The 19,170-nt window shown below is 38.4% G+C and overlaps 1 protein-coding gene across 1 annotated transcript in view; it reads left to right on the top strand.

The window, feature by feature from the left end:
• LOC126175236 (chitobiosyldiphosphodolichol beta-mannosyltransferase) overlaps nucleotides 1–19,170 on the top strand; it is an 89,771-nt gene that overhangs the window by 54,761 nt on the left and 15,840 nt on the right. The window contains exons 3-4 of the mRNA XM_049921870.1: nucleotides 3,549–3,808; nucleotides 10,660–10,833. Of these exons, the coding sequence (XP_049777827.1) occupies nucleotides 3,549–3,808; nucleotides 10,660–10,833 (434 nt within the window). The remainder of the gene's footprint in view (nucleotides 1–3,548; nucleotides 3,809–10,659; nucleotides 10,834–19,170) is intronic.

A 19,170-nucleotide genomic window follows, 5' to 3' on the forward strand; every position in this document is an offset into this window, starting at 1 on the left:
TCCATCGTGCAAAATGATCCATGGAACATGTTACTAACTATCTAACTAACTAACGAACCAACCAGCACTCGTATAGTGTGTTGCCAGCTGAACAACACGTAATTCAAGATGACGTGGAGAAACTGCTAAAGGATGACATTGTTGAACCTTCAGAGAGTCCTTGGTTCTCTCCTGTGGTCCTTGTGAAAAATGGTATTTTTGCATCGACTACTGATGGCTGAACAAAATCACAAGAAGAGATCTCTACTTGTTGCCACACGTTGCTGGCACCCAAGAATGGTTGAAAGAACTGAAGTATTTCTCAAGTATGGCTACGCAGAGACGGACTGCTGGCAAATCAAGGTTGACAGAGCTGACTGAGAAAAGATTGCCCCTGTATTGCATGATGGCCTCTGTGAGTTCTAAGTTATGTTGTTTGGACTGTCTGAATCCTCGACAGATTCATAATGTGAGAAGTTTTCTTGGAATATGCTTGTGCTATGGGCTATTCATAAAAGACCTGTATACCAAGGCATGTCCCTTACAAGAACTACTGGGAGATGGCCAATTTTCTTGGAACGGTGTTAAAATATATATTTGCTTGTTTTTAAGTAGGTGCTAGCATCTTCACCAGTCTTAGCATTGTATGATGAGAATGCTGAGACAGAACTTCTCTTTGATTGTTTTTCGATAGGTGCAGTTTTAGTACAAATTCATGTAGGTGCCAAAAAGGTCATAATTTGTGCTTCCAGGGTACTCTCCAAGTCTGAGATGTGACATATGGTAACATGGACAAAATCTTAGCCATTGCTGCATTAAATGTCATTGCTGCTGAAGAGAGGGAAGATCCATCATTACTCAAAACTATAAAACCTTTGGAGGAAGAGTGGACCAAAGGAGAATTCCAATTAATAAACAGGATTGTATTAGAGGAACTACGATCTGATGGGGTGCAAATGGTTGCTATTCTTTCCATGTCATATATAGCCAGCTATCCTGAAGTATTTTCACATATGACAACCTGGGATTCATGACCAAGTCTCTGTTGATTTGTTGGACGCTATGTGAGTCACTGTAAGGAATGCCAGTGACAGAAGCATGTGCTTCAATTACCTTCATGGAATCTGATACCAGTTCCATCAGCAGCAGCACCACCTTTCCACAAGATTGGAATGGATCTCTTGGCGAAGTCCCTAAAGTCAACAAAACCCTGAATCAACAGATATCAATCTGCACAGTCTACTTCACATGCTACACTGGAACTAAAGTTGTGTCAACCGCTGAAACTCTGGAAATTGCAGGATTCCTTGTAACAGACATTATTTTGAAGCACAGAGTACCCCGTGTGATGATCTGCGATTGTGGAAAAGTTTTCCAGCTAAGACTAGTACCAGAGGCAATTTCACATCGTGGTGACAATTGTGTGACATCCACAGATCAGTGGCCTCACGTAATGCTTTAATGAGATGTTGACAGATATACTCTCAATAAATGCTGATATCGAACTGAAAGATTGTGATACAATACTGCCTACTATGACATTTGCATATAACATACTGAAGCAAGATTCTACAGGCTTCTCACAGTTCTTTCTGGTCTGTGGTTGTGAGGCTGAAACAACAGTGGGTACGTTGTTCCCATTTCAACTGATTGATACTGAGGATGACTATGTAAAAAAACTTCATTACTAGGACTGAAGTAACAAGACAGTAACAAGACAGTTGCATTGCATGTGTTCCCTGGATGCCCAGGAGGTGGACTAAAAACCTATAATGCAAAGCACTGGCCAATGATACACAGTCTGGGAGACTTGATATGGATTTTTATGTGTATGTGGAAAGCAGGACAATCAGAAAAGTTACTAAAGTACTAGTTTGCATAACCAGGGTTTCTTTCCTGTGGCAAATTACAAAAAATGGTTGGTGGAATCTACTATTAAAGTATTTGGCAAAAATCCATCCCGGAAACACGCCATCCCCCTGATACTTGAAGAGAGAGTGGTTATTAGTGAGCATGAAACCATTTAAGGATTATTATTTGTCAGTAACTGTGTCACCTTTGAGGAGTAGCCAAATGAAGAAGCCACATCTACAACCACAAGAGACATGCTGAATCCCTTCTTACACCATTCTTTTTGTGATTTGACCAGAGAAGGATTTTTGCAAGTTTTGGGAAGTAGGCTCTTGGCTGATTCCAATACAGACGTTCATATCATCTGTGATGTTGATTGGTGTCTTACTGATGGCCAGCTCTGTATTTCAGTACTTATTACTTCGACCAAGTAACAGCAATCTAGGATGAATATTTCACTGTGTATCATAGAGCACTTTGCATGGAAACTTCTTGACAGATCAAAACTATATTCGGATTGGGTCCAAATCTGGACCCCTTTATTTCATAGTCATTGTTCGTATTGAATACTCTGAGATATACAGGCATGCTTTTTTAAAAATTATTATTATGACAACAGCATATTTCATGAGAAAATGTTTTTCTTTATTTTGGCCATCCCAAGAATTATTTATTTATTCCAACAGCAACAAAAAAGTGTGCTCATTATGACAATGTTATACTGTGCTGGAATGCATCAACCACTTCTCTGACAGAGATTTTCAGAAGGCATTCTCCACGAAATGCAAATTTCTGTAACCCTCCAAATCTCCACGACAGTCTGGTCAGATTGCATCTCCTCTTCACAGTGTTTACTAGCAAGATTATTCATGTCTTTCTAACTGCCTTTGCTGCAAAACTTGTCAAAAGAACTCTCGTACTATTACCGATGCCAACCCAGTTACTGTCATGATCAACTTAATCAAATGGAGAGTTAATATGAGGTGAACCGTGTATGTACCAGCGTGTGAAAAGACAATCTCTAAATACTTTTCCACCAAATTAACAGCTCTCCATAGGCTGCAGCATGTTACATGCTTTGTTTTCCCCATTCATAACATTTATTTATGTCTCACCTTCTTTGTACTTTTTTTTTGTTACACAATTAGCTCCATCCTTCCTTTTCTTTGCCATGTGTCTCTTCATTTCATCAATGCTTGTAATCCTTATTTCATCTTCATTATGTCTAAATTACCAATTGCTGTCTCTGCCACTTCTAGGCTTTCAAATCTTGTATCTTGCTTGCATTTAAATGGTGCTTTCTATCTTGTATGGTTCAGTTTTTTCTTTGCATGATGGAGGATTACATGGTAATTACTAAGTAATATTGTTTAATGTATTTTTTTTTTTTTTTCGTTTTCATTCTGGACAAGTCCCACCCCCTCTCCCCTCCCCTCCAAAAAAGTCCTTTAGAGGTATCACAATTCATATAATATTTAAGGTGATTTTCACATGAGTACAATCAGGGAAAAGCATAGTTCCTGCTTGTTGTTGTTTCTCACTTCGGTCACTCCTACAGCGAAATAAAATCACTAAATGTTACTTTGAGATTAACTAAACTCTCAACTGTAAATGACACATATTTTTTGTTATGTTAGTAGTAAATGCTTTCGTTTGTATATTAATGTAGCAAGTACAGAATCGTGTAATTAAAGAAACAAATCTTATTCTTTTCTTAGGGCAACAACACACTATGATAGGCCTCCTCACCACTTTCGTCCCATCGCGGATATTGAAAAACACAATCTCTTTCAAAAGTTGGCTCAGCTATATCCAGTCTTTGGCAGTAATGATGATTGTGTCAATGCTGCAACAGCATTCACTAAGATGACTGAAGATGGAAAAGTACTTCTCAGACATGATCGCCCTGCATTATTAGTCTCAAGCACCAGCTGGACAGAAGACGAAGACTTTTCTATATTGTTGTCTGCACTACAAGGTAAATAAATGTGCATATACCGTGCAGTTAGAGTGAAATGTTAATCGTCTACAGGTAAGATGGAATTATGTGGAAATATTCAGATTGTTTACAAATTTAAAATCTGCATCAAAATGAAATATACAGTTCTTTTTTGTTTTGTAATATAGTGAACATAACTGAAAGCCTTACGTTTTCTCTTTTTGTCTTAGTGCATTATTTAATAATACTATGGCTGACTTTTGGATCTCGCTCATCATGCAATCATGCACATATGGTGTTTTTTTTTCCCCCACTTCTCTTCGGTATTTCTGACTGTGTGCAAGGTATATGAAAAGCTTTCTGTGGATAGTATCTTTAAAGAGCAGCTAAGAGCTCTTTATTTAATTAATTGGCTGAGAAAATATCTAAATGAATTATGCAGAGTTTGTGTACAATCAGTATTATTGTGGGTATTGGTTGTAATTGTGAAGACACTGTCACATAATGAATTTTCACTGCACAGTGGAGGGTCTGCTGATTTGAAACTTCCTGAGAGATTAAAATTGTGTGCCAGACAGGGACTTGAATCTGGGTCCTTTGCCTATTGCAGGCAACTGGTCTACCAGCTTCGCTGTCTTAAGTTACGTTGTGCAAGACGCGACAGTTGGCTGCGACTGCGATGCTGCCCCCTCCTCTTTTCCCACCCTGGCAGACGGCGACACGGCTGCAACACGACTGGAGCCGTCGCCGTTTCCCAAGCTCCGGTCGGCGGCGGCGGATTCAAATACATAAGAAAAATAAGAATTCTGATTTTCTTGCTGTAAAAAATACTGTATGTTAATGCAACAAAGTTACATCGGCTCCCAGAGTTAGTTTTTCGATACAGATTCTCCTTTTACTTTAAAAAATTGAAAAGTATCTCTTCCGGTTTTGCGTGTTTTTTTCGCTGTATATCACTTCTCTATCAATTGTGAGGAAAGTAAAAGGCACAAAAAATTGATGTTTGCGTTTCTTACAGTTTCACATCACAGCTTGATAATGAGGTGTCTATTTTTCCGATAATCGTCACAGTTATTCCGATACTTAATTTACAAGTAACCTACTGCATAAAATTTGAATAGTGTACAGTGAAAAATGTGGTCCCTGGCTACTTTACGTATGGTACACGTTAGGTCATACATCGTTGCCGATGAAAAGAAGCTAACATATCGAAATTATTTTTAAAGTTGAGATCAGAATGATATCGATCTCCGTTTCCGAGATTTGGGCTCATATATCTCCGGGAGCGTCGCGACTAGCTGCCAGTTCTGTCGACGCGCAACGAGAATCGTGTGGTCATCACACGATAGAGAATGCATTTGTTTTGTTTCGCTGACACATTTGGACCTAATGAAACCATTTTATGTCATATTTCTCCGGTATGAGTTACTAATATTTCTCCATATGCTCTTGACAATTTCATTTAAAATGCCACGAAATGTAGGTTTCTTAAAGCCAAGTGATCAAGCAGAACCCATTTTCTTGGTTTTGCTGAGGCATCTGAACCTGTTCCAAGCTTTCTTTCTCGTTTATTTCTCTGATACGAGTCCCGAATATTCCTCCATCTGTTTTTGCACATTTCACCTAAAATTCCAATGAAAGATAAGTTTATTAACAATAAGCGCACGCTAGCGTCATTGCATTGTTTCAAGTTCTTGACAACAAGATAGGGTTACACCTTAAACATCTCTAGAATTTTCATTCTGAACGTCTACAGTATACACTGGCAGAAATGTGGAAGAAATAATGTCCGTACTTGTTCACAAAATTTCTCCAAATTATACTTGGCAGTTTCTCCCATGCAGAAACTTTTGGAACAAGCTAAGGCAACTTTCATAGCCGACTGACTCTTTATTCCCATCCAAATGGACTTCCATATTCTTATATTCTGACAGCATACATCGTTATGGATGACATGAACATTTAATCTTGCCAAGCTGCACTCAAAAGATGACTCCAGGATTTACAAAAGACGAATTTCAATTGTGAACTGTGTCAGACCAGAAGGGCCTTGTAAAACAGTAGTGCACTTTTGGCACAAGTTTTTTGAGCACCATCTTCTACCAATGAATTGAAGTGAATGTGACGAATTACTTATTGCAGCATACTGTTTGCGCAATCTGTTGAGAAATGCCTTCCTCAAAAACGAACATCTATTGATTACAGAAAGCTGTACAACAATCTGGTGGTGGTTTTTCACAACTAGAAGGTATCATCAAGACACCAATCTACCGTTTACTTTCAAAGTGAAGGTATTGTAAAATGTAACTTTCTCGTTGTACTTTAGATTGTTCATTTTATAATGTACTTGCCGTTTTCAATTTTTATTGTCACAAAAAAGAGTAATGCTAAAATTGACCTTCAAGTTCATTTTCATCATTCTAATTCTACATCTTCATGGATTATACTGATTTTCATAACAGACCTGAAAAATTTGGATTAATTGGGAAAATATTATATATTTCACTCACCTGCCAGTTTCAACTGTGCACCAATTTCTTCCCAAATTCTGTCTCTGAACATAGTGTCTCTATATTTAGGGTTCTTCAAATCGTAAAGGCAAGGATGTTGCGAGACCAGCTCACAGACCATCACATCCTGTGAGTGGCTCGTTTCAGTTTTCTTTGACTGGCTCGACATCTTTCTGGCAGCCGCACGTCTTTGTGTCGTCCGACTTCCGTCGCAACACTGCTCACTGGTGCAGTGCTGCAGCAGCTGCCGCAACATTCGCGCGTCGCATCCCAAACTCGAACTGCGCATGTGCCAGCAGGCAACTTCTGACGTCACGTAGCGACCCGTCGCAGTCGCTAGTGTGTGTCGCGTCTTGGACAACGTACCTTTACCCAGCATGGCTCGTCAACCACCCTCACAACCTTAATTCCATCAGTATCTTGTCTCCTGCTTTCCATACTGCACAGAATGTGAACAGGAGAACTTAAGTGAAATTTGGGAGGCAGGAGACAAGGTACTGATAGAAGCAAGCTAAAACGATGTCTAAAGATGTTCTTGTTGAAAATAAATGCAATAACCCATGTAAATCTTCTAACTCTTCAGGCTTTCCCGGCGATCTAATGACATCTTGGGTTGTCGGGTGTTCTGCCGGACATCAGCGTCGTACTTGCACGATATTTCGGTCACATAGCTCGTGACCTTCATCAGGTGCGACCTGAGACTGCTCAGTCTCAGAGCAGTCTCAGGTCGCACCTGATGAAGGTCACGAGCTACATGACCGAAATATCGTGCAAGTACGACGCTGATATCCGGCAGAACACCCGACAACCCAAGATGTCATATAAATCTTATTGAGGTGGCATAGATGTGTTCTTGAACAGCAGTGAGGGTTTGAGACTGCCATAGCCAATTATAATTGTGGGTAAAATCTTTGGGAGGAGAAGGAAACTGTAATTTTCTGCAGCCAGCGAGGACAACACTATGGCCCTCGTGTCAGACATCTGGTACAAGGAGACTTTTGAATGATGTTGCATGCAGACAGAGTGATCTGAGTCCTGTAACTAAGACTGAGAGAAAGAGGATGACTCTTCTCACTCGCCAGGTAAGGTCATTTAGAGTTTTATAACATGAGCAGCTGTTCCACCACAACTATGTGGCTATGCTGGGATATACAAGGAAGGTATTCCTCTAAGACTCATAATACTGTCATATCTACATGCCAGCTAACAAAATATCTGAAACAGATTTTCAGTGAATATATGGGGAACAGGAAACATCACATTCGTAACTCCACTCACTTTGTACACTGCCTTAGTGAGTTGTGGCACTGGGCAATGAACATTGTGGTCAGTTTCAATGTGATTTACCTCTTTCCTGCTTTTTGAGAGTCCCTATTTCTGAATCCTTGGAATTAATCATGGAAAAGTTTGACAACTGTTTCACTGTAGCTGAATTCTTTAAGCATTCTCATACAAACTTATTTCCTGTTTGCTGGAAAACATAATGAAAAAACTGGTCCCTTGGCACTGGGTTGTCTATTATCACCTTTTGAGGCTAACCAGTACATGGGAGACTTTAAAAGCAAAGTCTCTAGAATCCACCATGTTCAAACCATTGTGTGACTACGTAGACTTTCCCGGCATATTAAGTGCTGATATTCTTGTCAAGTCTGCTGCCAGATAGACACAATATTTTCACAGTCCATCTTGCTGCCACCTTCGGGTGAGAATGCTGTTTGATAATTGGATTTTCCCAGAACTGATTCATACAAAATATGGTGGCCCTTTTGTATGCTGTGGAAGACCAGCAGCATGTGTTCTAGTAATCATCGCTGCTGCCCCCTTACACAAGCGAAAGTACAACATCTCAAAGGTGAAAGCTGACAGAAAGATGAATCACTTTTGAGTACTACTGTCATTAAATTGTGCCATAGTTTTTAAATGTAGCTAAAACAATGCTCCAAACCTTATTTAAAGGGTAACCCTTGTCTCTGTTTATAATGTTGTCTGCCAGTCTTATTTTGACTGATTCGTTTGCAGCAGTAGTTACACCTACAAATAGCATTCTAAATTATGGGCACACAGATTGACAAATTGTGTGGCCATTGCAGTCAGAATCGACAATGACTCTGGATAAGGTAGGGAGTGATAAAAGAAAGAGAAGCCAAGAATTGCTTATCGCCTTACACTGGCCCAATCTCTGGAAAAACTGGTAGATTTTTCAGAAACATGGCACTCAAGTCAAGATATAAGGGTGGTTTGAAAAGTTATCAGAACAGAATAGGAAAAAAATTACTTCATCACTGAATTTTTTTTATTTTTCAATGTAGTCTCCTTGTAGATTAATGCACTTGGTCCAACGATGTTCCTGTGCCTTGATCCCATCTCGAAAATGAGTTTTCTCCAAGCCTGCAAAATAGTTGTGAACTTTGGCTATCAATTCTCCATTTGAAGTGAATCTTTGTCCACCAAGAAAAATTTTCAGTTTTGGGAAGAGATGAAAGTCTGATGGAGTCATATCAGATGAATAAGGTGGGTGTGGCAACAATTCATACCTTAGTACTTGTAATTTTGCCATGGCGATGGCACGTGTGCAGGTGCGCATTGTCTTGATGGAAGATGACTTTCTTTCTTGTTAAACCTGGCCTTTTTTTGCGTATCTTTTGTTGCAATTTGTCCTGGAGGTTAGCATAGTATTCTCAAGTAATTGTTTGCCCAGTGGGGAGATAATGTACAAACAGAATCCCCTTCGCATCCCAGAACACTGATGCCATGACTTTTCCTGCTGAAGGAATTGTCATTGCTTTCTTTGGTGGTGAAATCAGCATGTTCCCACTGCTTTGACTGTTGTTTTGTCTCTGGGGTATAGTAGTGCACCCAAGTTTCATCTGTGGTCACAAACCGGTGTAAAAAAATATTGTCCATTTCTCCTAAAACAGGACAAACATTGTTCTGATATGTCCATTCTCAAGCATTTTTGATTCAGTGTCAAGAGACATGGCACCCATTTGCAGATAAGTTTTTCATTTCTAATTCTCCCTTTCAGATGAAATCTGGCAAGTGTGAGCAATTTCACGCACTTTCCATCAGCGGTCCTCCATGACCATTTAGTGCACTTTTGCAATGATTTCTGGATTAGTGACACATCTTGGCCAACCACTGCATGGATCATCATCTAAGCTCTCCTGACCAAATTTAAATTCATTTGTCCACTTGGCAACAGTTGAATATGAAGGAGCAGAGTCCCCCAGTGTATTCTGGAAATCAGCATGGATGTCGTTTGCTTTCATACCTTTCCTTACTAAGCACTTAATCACTGCTCGAATCTCAATTTTTTCCATCTTTGCAAATCACTAAGGAAGAACAACAACAGAGCCACGTCACTGCCACAGCTCTCTTCCAAGGGCACTGACATGGCGCGTGTTTACAGGCAACAGTGTAATGAATATCACATGAACAACTCATTGTGCTTGCACTGACCTCTCGTGGTGATTCTGAGACCCTTTCAAACCACCCATGTATTTTGTTCCCATCAACAAAGACCTTTTTTGTAATGTTCAAGGGAGTATATGTCTCCAAAAACCTGGCTGTGTAGCTTCCATACAAATGTAGAAAGCCTTACATGGTGCAGACGATTAGAACAGTCGGGAAGTTGTGCAAGGAATATTAGCAACACAACTCACAAAAACAACCAAGCAAGTCAGATCTCAAATATAATCACGAAATGAATTTTGACAAGACCAATGCTGTGGTGCAGATGCTAAGATTTTGGGACAGTGTGATTAAAAAGCCTATTGACATGAAGATGTCAGAAGGCCCAATAAACTGGGATGAAGGATTCAATGTGAACAAAGCTTGAGGTTTGGCACTCAGTTTATTAAAATCTTGTTGTATATCTCATCCACTTCAGATGGGAAATGCTGAAGGAATGTTTGTTTCGCAGAACTGGTTGGAGTCCAGGTAGCAAGTGCACATTACAGCACAGCTTGTAGCAACTGTAGATGACTAGATTGGTCTTGGTCTCTGAAATATTGTGCATAAAATGAAATAAAAAATGCGGCTGAACACCAGATAGCACACCATTAATTAATCACACCAAGAAAAACTGGGAGCTGACGTGAAACAAAATGTTGAAATATGAAAAACCTTATCTTCTGATTCAATCTTTACTCTCAAAATATGCCAGTCAGTAAAGAAATGTTTTGTGCCGACTGAGAATCTACTTTTTCTTTACTGTGCAAGTGGAAAAGTGTATTTGGATTTTTGTTTGTTTTAGTAGATCATAAACAAATTGTGATTCCCTAGTTATGGCTTTCACATGTAACTAATAAATTATTTAAAATAATGGCTTTCATATGTGAGTAATAAATTACTTAAAATAAGAGTTAATTTTATTTGCAGAATACGAAGATGCACGAAATCTGGAGACAGCATCTTACCCTTACTTAGTGTGTGCAGTCACAGGAAAAGGTCCACTTAAAGATTACTATAAAACAATAATTGCTGATAAACAGTGGAAGAATGTAAAAGTTATCACACCATGGCTGCAGCCTGAAGACTATCCTACACTGCTTGGTATGTATAATAAAAAATGTACAAATAACACATTTTTTGATTAAGAAATACTTAAATTAGGTATATTGCATCTTGTTATGTGTAATTTTTTCTCATGGGTCAAGTAGCTGTGTCTCAATAGATATAGTAGCGGTGACTGAATAAATATGAAACTGCTAATTGCAACAGATGTCGTGTACACCGTGGTGCAGAGAAACGCAAAAATTTTAAATAATTAGAAAAGATGAAAGAACTTCGCAAAACTTTATTTGAGGTTCATAATATGTTGTACGGGACTGCTTATTTCTTTATACACATTCGGTGTAATTGCTATAGGTTTTTATGGTGTAATGTCTTGAGCAGAACTAGGTTTTTTGGAAATGTGTGTGGAGTGTTGGAGCCAGAAATACTGCCAGTAAGTTGACATGACTTGCAGACCTCACAGGAACAGCAGTGTCTCATCTTAAAAAAATGTAGCTGCCCATCAGTCCAGGACATGGCACTGCACACCATATTGTAAATGACAGACTGTGTAATGGGTGCTGGTGAGGCTGAGCAGGTATTCCTTGAGCCCAGTACATTTTTGTTTATTAACATAATCACTTAAGTGAAAATGCACTTCATCAGACATCCAAAGATTTTGAATGGAGTTTGCATCAGATGACAGCAAATTTATTTGTTTTCAACTGATAATAGTCAAAATGCTGGGTACTTCAAGGTGTTCTGTGTTTTTGCCTAACAATGTTGAATAATATCACTCACCAAGGTGAACTGGTTTATCTCATTTAAGCAGCAACTAACTTGATCGCACAACTAGGTGCTGCCATGTTCCAATTCAAAGTAATGTATCTTGTTATCTCATAGTGCGAGTGTGAAAAGTGATTGTGGACATTTTTCTGAAGCCACACTAACTTGCTGTTAATGTAATTAATTTTACTGACAGTGTGAACAGAGAAGGCAGTGGAATGTGCAAGCAAATGTTAAGGAAGTCTGTGGTGTGCACATTATAGAAGGGGGGCACAGTGTTGAGCAGAGGAAGATGCAAGTATCCGCCCCAAAGCAGAATAAATAAAATGCCTACAGTAAATATTTTATGTTAATATAGACAAGTGGGTTATTAGACAGCAATTTCTTTAATATTAGGAAAAATACAAGGAAATACTATCTTTGCAACAACTTCAGAGCTTTAATCACATAGAACTGGACTTCCAGGCTAACAAAGAAACTCTGAGAACAACTGTTCCATTTTCAGTGGGGGTTTGACTCTGATAGATGGTTGAATAGACAAGTCATTATGTGTGGAAAAGAGAACATATATGTGGCAGTCCAATGAAAACAAGTGAGATGGAAAGAAAATAAGAGTACTGTTTATTATTTCAAAAGTAATTGCCTTAACTGTTATACATTTATTCCACTGTGAGACAAGAGAGTCAGTGCCTTCATGGAAAAATGTTCTCTGTTGCCTACAGAGCAGTGATTGTCCACAAGTGTGCACCTCTTTGTCTGAAGCAATTCAAAGGCCATGAATGTCTTTCTTCAGGACTGAAAATTATGAAAATTGTATAAGGAGAGATCAGGACTGTATGGAGGATGTGTAAGAGCTTCCCAGTGAAACATGTGCAGCTCACTTGAAATTCCCACATGTTGCCAAAGGTGTTTGTTATGCTGCATTAGTTTTACTGGGAAGCCTTTCATATTCTCCATGGAGTCCCAATTTTCCCCCATGTGATTTCAATATTTTTCGAGTCCTGAAGAAAGATATTGGTGACAGTCGATTTACTTTGGAGAAAGAGGTGCACAACAGAGTACAATCTTGTTCCCTTAGGCAGTTGCAAACATTTTTCCATGAAGGCAGTGGGATAAATGCATTAACACTTATGGTGATTAGTTTTGAAATAATAAACAGTTTACTTAGCTTTTTTCCCCATCTCTTTCGTTTTCAGTTGGCCGCCCTTTATACTAGCAAAAAGAGCATACTACATTAGGTATTTTGTGAAAAATGAAGCTTCAGAATTACAGTGGCAAGGAGTTTATTTAGGTGAACCATGGACTTGTACTCGTTACTCTGTGAATAAATGTTGCCGAGTGACAGTATGTGAAGAGTATTCTCAAACATCAGTGACACACAATGTAGTGATTGCAGAATTTTGTTTCGTATTCAGTTCACCTCTGTGACAATAACAGGAGAACTTTGGACTATCATATATAAATGAACAGAAGAAATTAAAAGTACATAGTGATAAGGAAAGCAGAACCTGTACTATTAATTGAGGATTACCAGCCTTCTCCTGTTTATTGCTCTGACAAATTCTTGCAAGAATTGGTTAGGAATCTTGCAAAGTAAGCTCCATAACCATAATACATTAAGCCCCTCACTTTGTGACTCCAAAAATTAATGGTTTTGCTGCTAATAATGAAACATTGTGCGTCACTTTTACTACTTTTATATTCAAGCAGATTTTTAGTTTGCCTCACAAGGCTGAGTAACTGAAATTTGCAAACAAGAGCAGTCTGCTATGCATCCTCTTCTTTGCTCGGGAGTTTGTTCTGCATTTATTGAGATGAAAAGATGACCAAGAAAGAGAAACCAAAGACACTTGGGGGGAAGAAGTGTCTAAATAACAGAGGTACGGAAAATACAAAGCAACGACGACGTTTTGTTTGCAAATTTCAGTTCACAATGAGATTTTAGATTTTCTGCTTGAGAAACTACAGTGGTAAGGCTGGCAATAAAATGTCTTTCGCTGGTAACCAGCAACTTATATACTAATTATTTTGCAATTAAAAACAAAGCATTTCAGTGATTATTTATGTAACTGAGAAATACTCAACGAAGGTTCTTAGTTGTTAAGTGAAAGTTAATTCCCTTTCAATACACGATTTGTATTTTATTATGTAACGAAGCTCTTAACAGAACTTTAATAATAAAAGATTACTTTAGATAAACATCCTCAGACTCAATAAATTCAGAAATGTCACAGACTCCAGAATCCACTTAAATGGAAGTTGTATTTTCTAAGTTTTACATTTTTTGCACAAGTCTCCATTTTAATTTCTTGTATTTTGTTGATGAACTGTGCATATCCCACCTTTTTCTTTTTTACAGATGTCAGGTTCCTCAGTTGTTGTGTTATTAAGCTGCCATAGCATGAATATTTGTCCGCAGTCTTCATAAACACTTTTCACAAATTTGTAGGCTGCTGCTTCTCTGCTTTTCTACTTTGACAAGTATCTAATTCTTTACAATAAAATGATTGACACGTTTTTCCTAATATCTGACACTCACACATCACATCTCCAATTTTTATTCAAATAATATTCAGAAGTGGCATTCCACATGACTTCATTGTGTGTAATCCCCTATAAATTTCATCAGGCATTTAAATCATCTTAAAGCATAACCTCAATATACTACACAGTGAAACATACATGGAACCCAGTTACCTGTCATCTGCTAAACAGTGCAAGAGATTACCACCTAACCCAGCAAGCATTGTGCAGTTATGCATGGCTTCCATTACGAGGAAGCTCTGCATGCGTAGTTGTGCTGGTGGAAATCTTAAGTGCATGTGCAAAACTGAGAACTGCCTCTCCTCCCTGCTTCTAGGGCATAAACATGACAGTGCTGCCACCATGGCCAGGTAACCAATTCACTTTATTCAGTAATAACGAAGACTACCATGAGTGTGTGTGTATAAGTGTGAAAAACAAAAAAGAACAACATAAGTGTTATTCATTAGAGAAAGACAAGTGTTCCTGGTGGTAATTTCCCCGCAATTCATCTATAAACCATCACCCACATTCCGATAAAGGCATGTAAGCCATTTGATAATGAGTAAATAATTTCAAAACCTGCAACAGTGCTTTTCTTAATACAGTAAACCAACTAACAGTGACTGGATGCTGCTTTACACTGCCAGCATTCTACATCACACACAGCCACATAGTGCCATTACACATATGTGGTTGCAGTCAATTGCATAATTTTATGCAATACTTGCCATGTAACGAGCCAATGTCATGTGTTGTTTTTGCGGCACAGACTAAAGTGCAACCAGGAGTTGTTGAACATATCAAAAGTAATAACAAGCATTTGTTAGTCAGTGTTATTGGTTCAGTGGAAGGACAGTGCATCTTTATACGTACCAACCTACACAGCTGATGGAGTGGATTTTTTCAACAGGGAGAAGGCAGGAGTTACTACTGATGAAAATACTAGGTCTCAAATCTTGGGAGTATTTAATGTATTCATGCCCCCATCATTTTGTAAACTTTATTATTGAAGAGAGAAATCCGTTCTTTTGAAAAGTCAATTGAAATCTTCTCATGATCACTACTGTGGATCTATGATGATTGTTTTGTTACATTTTCTCTCTTCAAGCCTCTTGTAAAGAAGTCACTAGGTGATTCTCTGGAGACAACACATTGTATTTACAAAGTAAATACCGTTGTTAATGAAGTATAGCTGAAAGTCTCCTTGTGCTTAAAAAGAAATTATTCCATAAGCAATAAATTCCTTCCAAAAGATGTAGATTTGGAATAAAATTGTGAAAACCATAAAATTGTACAAGAAGCTTTTTTTGCAAATTTGTACTAGTATCATGTGAAAGCTCAAAGTCAAAACTAACCGAAATACTGTCTAATGACAAAGAGGAGAGGGAGAAGGGTGTATGCACCATTTCATTGTCACTTTGTAAGTTACGATCTTCAATTTTAAAGGAGGACAAAAGCAATTGAGCCCCACTTCAAAACATACAACACAAAAGAAAACTTTAAGCTGCTGAATGTGATAAATGGGGAGTTACAAAGGTAATCCAATGTGTCAAAGCTTTAATTTCTTTCCATTCATTTCTTTGTGATGTTTTTATATATTACATCACATCATTATTCAGATGACCAGTTCTGGGCAGATTACTACTTTTTCTAAGTTATTGAATGATAATGAAATCTTAGCTAAGGAACCGCATAAAGCAATTAATAATTTTTGTATGTGATGGTATTTTTGGGCAGAGCTGGACGTTTGGACATTTTCTCTATTACATACAATTAATTCCCTATTTGTGTCAAAACTGAAGAGATGTAATCATCGAATAGCAACATAAATAAATATTTTTAACTTCACCCGTGCTGTGCCTCTGTCCAGATAAAAAATAATAATTAAGGGATGTCTGGTTCCTGCTATAGAGTTTTTTGCGCATGAAGCTGTGGTGTGAGTTCCTCAGTACTGCAGTGAGTGAAGAGTCAAGAATGCTTACTCAGCAGGAACTTTATGTCATCAATGGCCGTGGCTGTACCTGCCGGTAAACTTTTGAGTGAGGTAGAGAGTCCCACTCTGCCTACCTTGCTATGTCACAAAATGCTTCTACAGGTTGTTTCAGAACCTTGTACCAGCCATTCTGCGGCACTGCTTTAAATCCGTGACGGTACAAGATGCAGATACATCCATGCAGTATTTATTTTTAGATGGATAAGTTAACTGTAAATAGAATATAAAAGCTGATTGTTTTCTTCTGAAATACAATGTTATCAAGTAAATTATATTAACATAGGAATGGAAGTCATAAGTCGGGAGTTACTTATCTACTACAAATTTAGAACAAAATGAATGTTCATCTAATATCTGCTGTTAAACTGATGTGTGTATTCCAGTGTCATTTTCAGTGCAGTGTAGTGCAATTATTCTACACAATTCAAGTCCTATTCTTACATTGTGTTCCCATCAAGAGGTAGAAGCTTTCTTTGACGGGCTTGAAAGGCAACAGTTATTATTATATGAGGAGAGTTCAAAATGTAATGAAGAAAGAATTTGTAATTTCTCATGTTGCATTAGTCCATCTTGCATGACATGTTCGGCATTGTGTTGATAAATATATCAGAAAATTGTGTGTAGAATGTTATCCATATCAACTACCTAGTCTGTTGTCAGCTGTCAAAAAGGTTACATGTGTTTTGGTAGCACTGTTGATTATTTATTATAGAAATGGATCAGAAAATTTGTATTAAATTTTGATGTAACAGGTTGTATACGACTTGGGACAACTGGGAGATCCAGGAAAAACCTGAGATTTTTTTCATCTGAGAGAAAACTGGGAAAAACCCGGAAATTTTTTAGAATTCTGGGAATTTTTCATTGTTTCAGTTTTCTCATAAATTTTTGTAATTTTGACTGGTAAGAACCGATACTCCAATAAAGGATATTACTGTATCCTGCTACTGCAGAATAATACTTCAATAATGAAACATAAACGAGAGAAAAAACAAAAATAACTTAAATTGCAAAGGAAATGTGCCATATACAGCACTGACACACACTGCTCATGCAAGTGTCTGCCAACAGCAAAATGTGTCAGAGGTTTTAGGAAGACTATGCAGTGCTTCATAACAACAAATTGCCTCCGATGAGCATGAAGTCACAACTGTTTACCTTAACCCTTAACTACTATCGACCGTCTCTCAGACCGCTACTAATTTTTGTGTCGAGATATTTCTCACACTCCTGTAAAGCCAAATGGACTCTGCTGTGTACCTTCCTATTGGCTACAAGTTACACATGCCAGCATTATTGCATTGTTCCTGCGCTTTGTTTTGTAATTATTAGCCTTGAGAGGTCTCACAGATGTACCAAGTGTTTGCGTGCCACATTTTTGTTGCATGCTACTGTTTCTCCATGGAGGGGAAAGCTGGGCCTTCTGTGCAACGTGTGTTATGTGAGACAGATGTTGATGTTCAAGATCGCCCCGTTGAATCTTCGGATTAAGACTTTGATGACAGCGATAATGACCCTGATTTTGAGATATTTAGTGATCATGACACTAATTCAGTGCAGGAAACCGAAAGTGATGAAGATGTGACAGCTGGTGACGACGGAGCTCACTTATTAGGTAAGAATAGATGTTTCCGACGGAGAAAAAAGCAGCCACCAGCTAATGTAAGAACAAGGCAACACATCATCATCTTGCAGCTTCCTGGACTAAGACAGATGGCGAAAAGTCTTGGAGAAAACCCTGCTGTTTTGGAGGTATGGAAACTATTCTTTACACCAGACATTCTACACGAAATCATTCGATGGACAAATCTGAAAATATCTAAGCTTAGGGCACAGTATGCTAACGATCGCTTATCCTATCTAGAAATGTTGATGTCATTGAATTGAAGGATCTAATTGGTCTATTAGTGTTTTCAGCCATTTTCAAGTCAGGGAACGAGTCTGTTTACAGCTTGTTTGCTGCCGATGGAACAGCAAAGAAAGATTTATGTTTTTTTGGTTTGCATTACGATTTGACAATCCAGATGATCAGGTGGAAAGAAAGAAAATAGACAAAGCAGCAGTTATTTCACAAATCTTTTTGCGTTTCATAGAAAACAGTCAACTTTGTTACTCTGTAGGTGCAACAGTGTGTGTTGATGAAATGCTTGTTCCTTTTCGTGGAAGGTGTGGGTTTAGAATGTACATGCCAAACAAACCGGCAAAGTATGGCCTGAAAGTTCAGTGTTTGACTGACGCTTGTACAAGTTACTTGTACAATGCATACATATATTCTGGAAAAGGCAGCGACGGTCACACCCTTCATAGCCTTGAGGAAGGTCACAGTGTTCCCACACAGGCTGTTCTTCGATTGGTGAAGCCCATTGAAAACACAAGGAGAAATGTTACGGTTGACAACCGGTACTCATCAGTAGAACTAGTCAATGAACTTTCAAAAAAAGGTCTCACATACGTTGGTATGCTGAAAAAGAACGAAAAGGAGATCCCACAGAACTTCTTACCTAATAAGAAACGTGGTGTGAAGACATCTGTTTATGGTTTTACAGAAGACACGACTTAGGTTTCCTTCGTGCCCAAGAAGTCCAAAGCTGCAATACTGATATCTTCTATGCATCATTCAGTAAAGAATGATCCTGAATCAGGAAAACCTGAAATCATCCTGTTTTATAACATAACAAAAGGTGGTGTGGACTGTCTCGACCAAAGGTGTGCAGCTTATTTGTCAAGTCGCCAGACAAGAAGATGGCCTTTGGCCATTTTCTTCAAATTAGTAGTTGTTACTTGCCATGTAAATTGTTATGTGGTACATCAAGCTTATCCAAAGGAAAAGGTAATGACAAGATTGAACTTCATGAAGACTGTAGAAGAGACCTAGTTGAACCTCATATGAAGCGTAGAATTTCTATTGGGCGCTTGCCATGAGAGTTAAGTGACACTATCAGAAGAATACTTCACTTACAAGATGAACCTCAGACACTGAAAGAAGGATTCGAAAATAGAAAAATGTGTGCCTTTTACCCTCCTCATCTGAGGAGGAAAGCAAGGTATCTAAGTCAACAGTGTGGTGTTCCAATTTGTTTGGAGTGTTCCAG

Source organism: Schistocerca cancellata, chromosome 3 (genome assembly GCF_023864275.1).
Source record: "Schistocerca cancellata isolate TAMUIC-IGC-003103 chromosome 3, iqSchCanc2.1, whole genome shotgun sequence".
NCBI classification, from domain to species: Eukaryota; Metazoa; Arthropoda; class Insecta; order Orthoptera; family Acrididae; genus Schistocerca; species Schistocerca cancellata.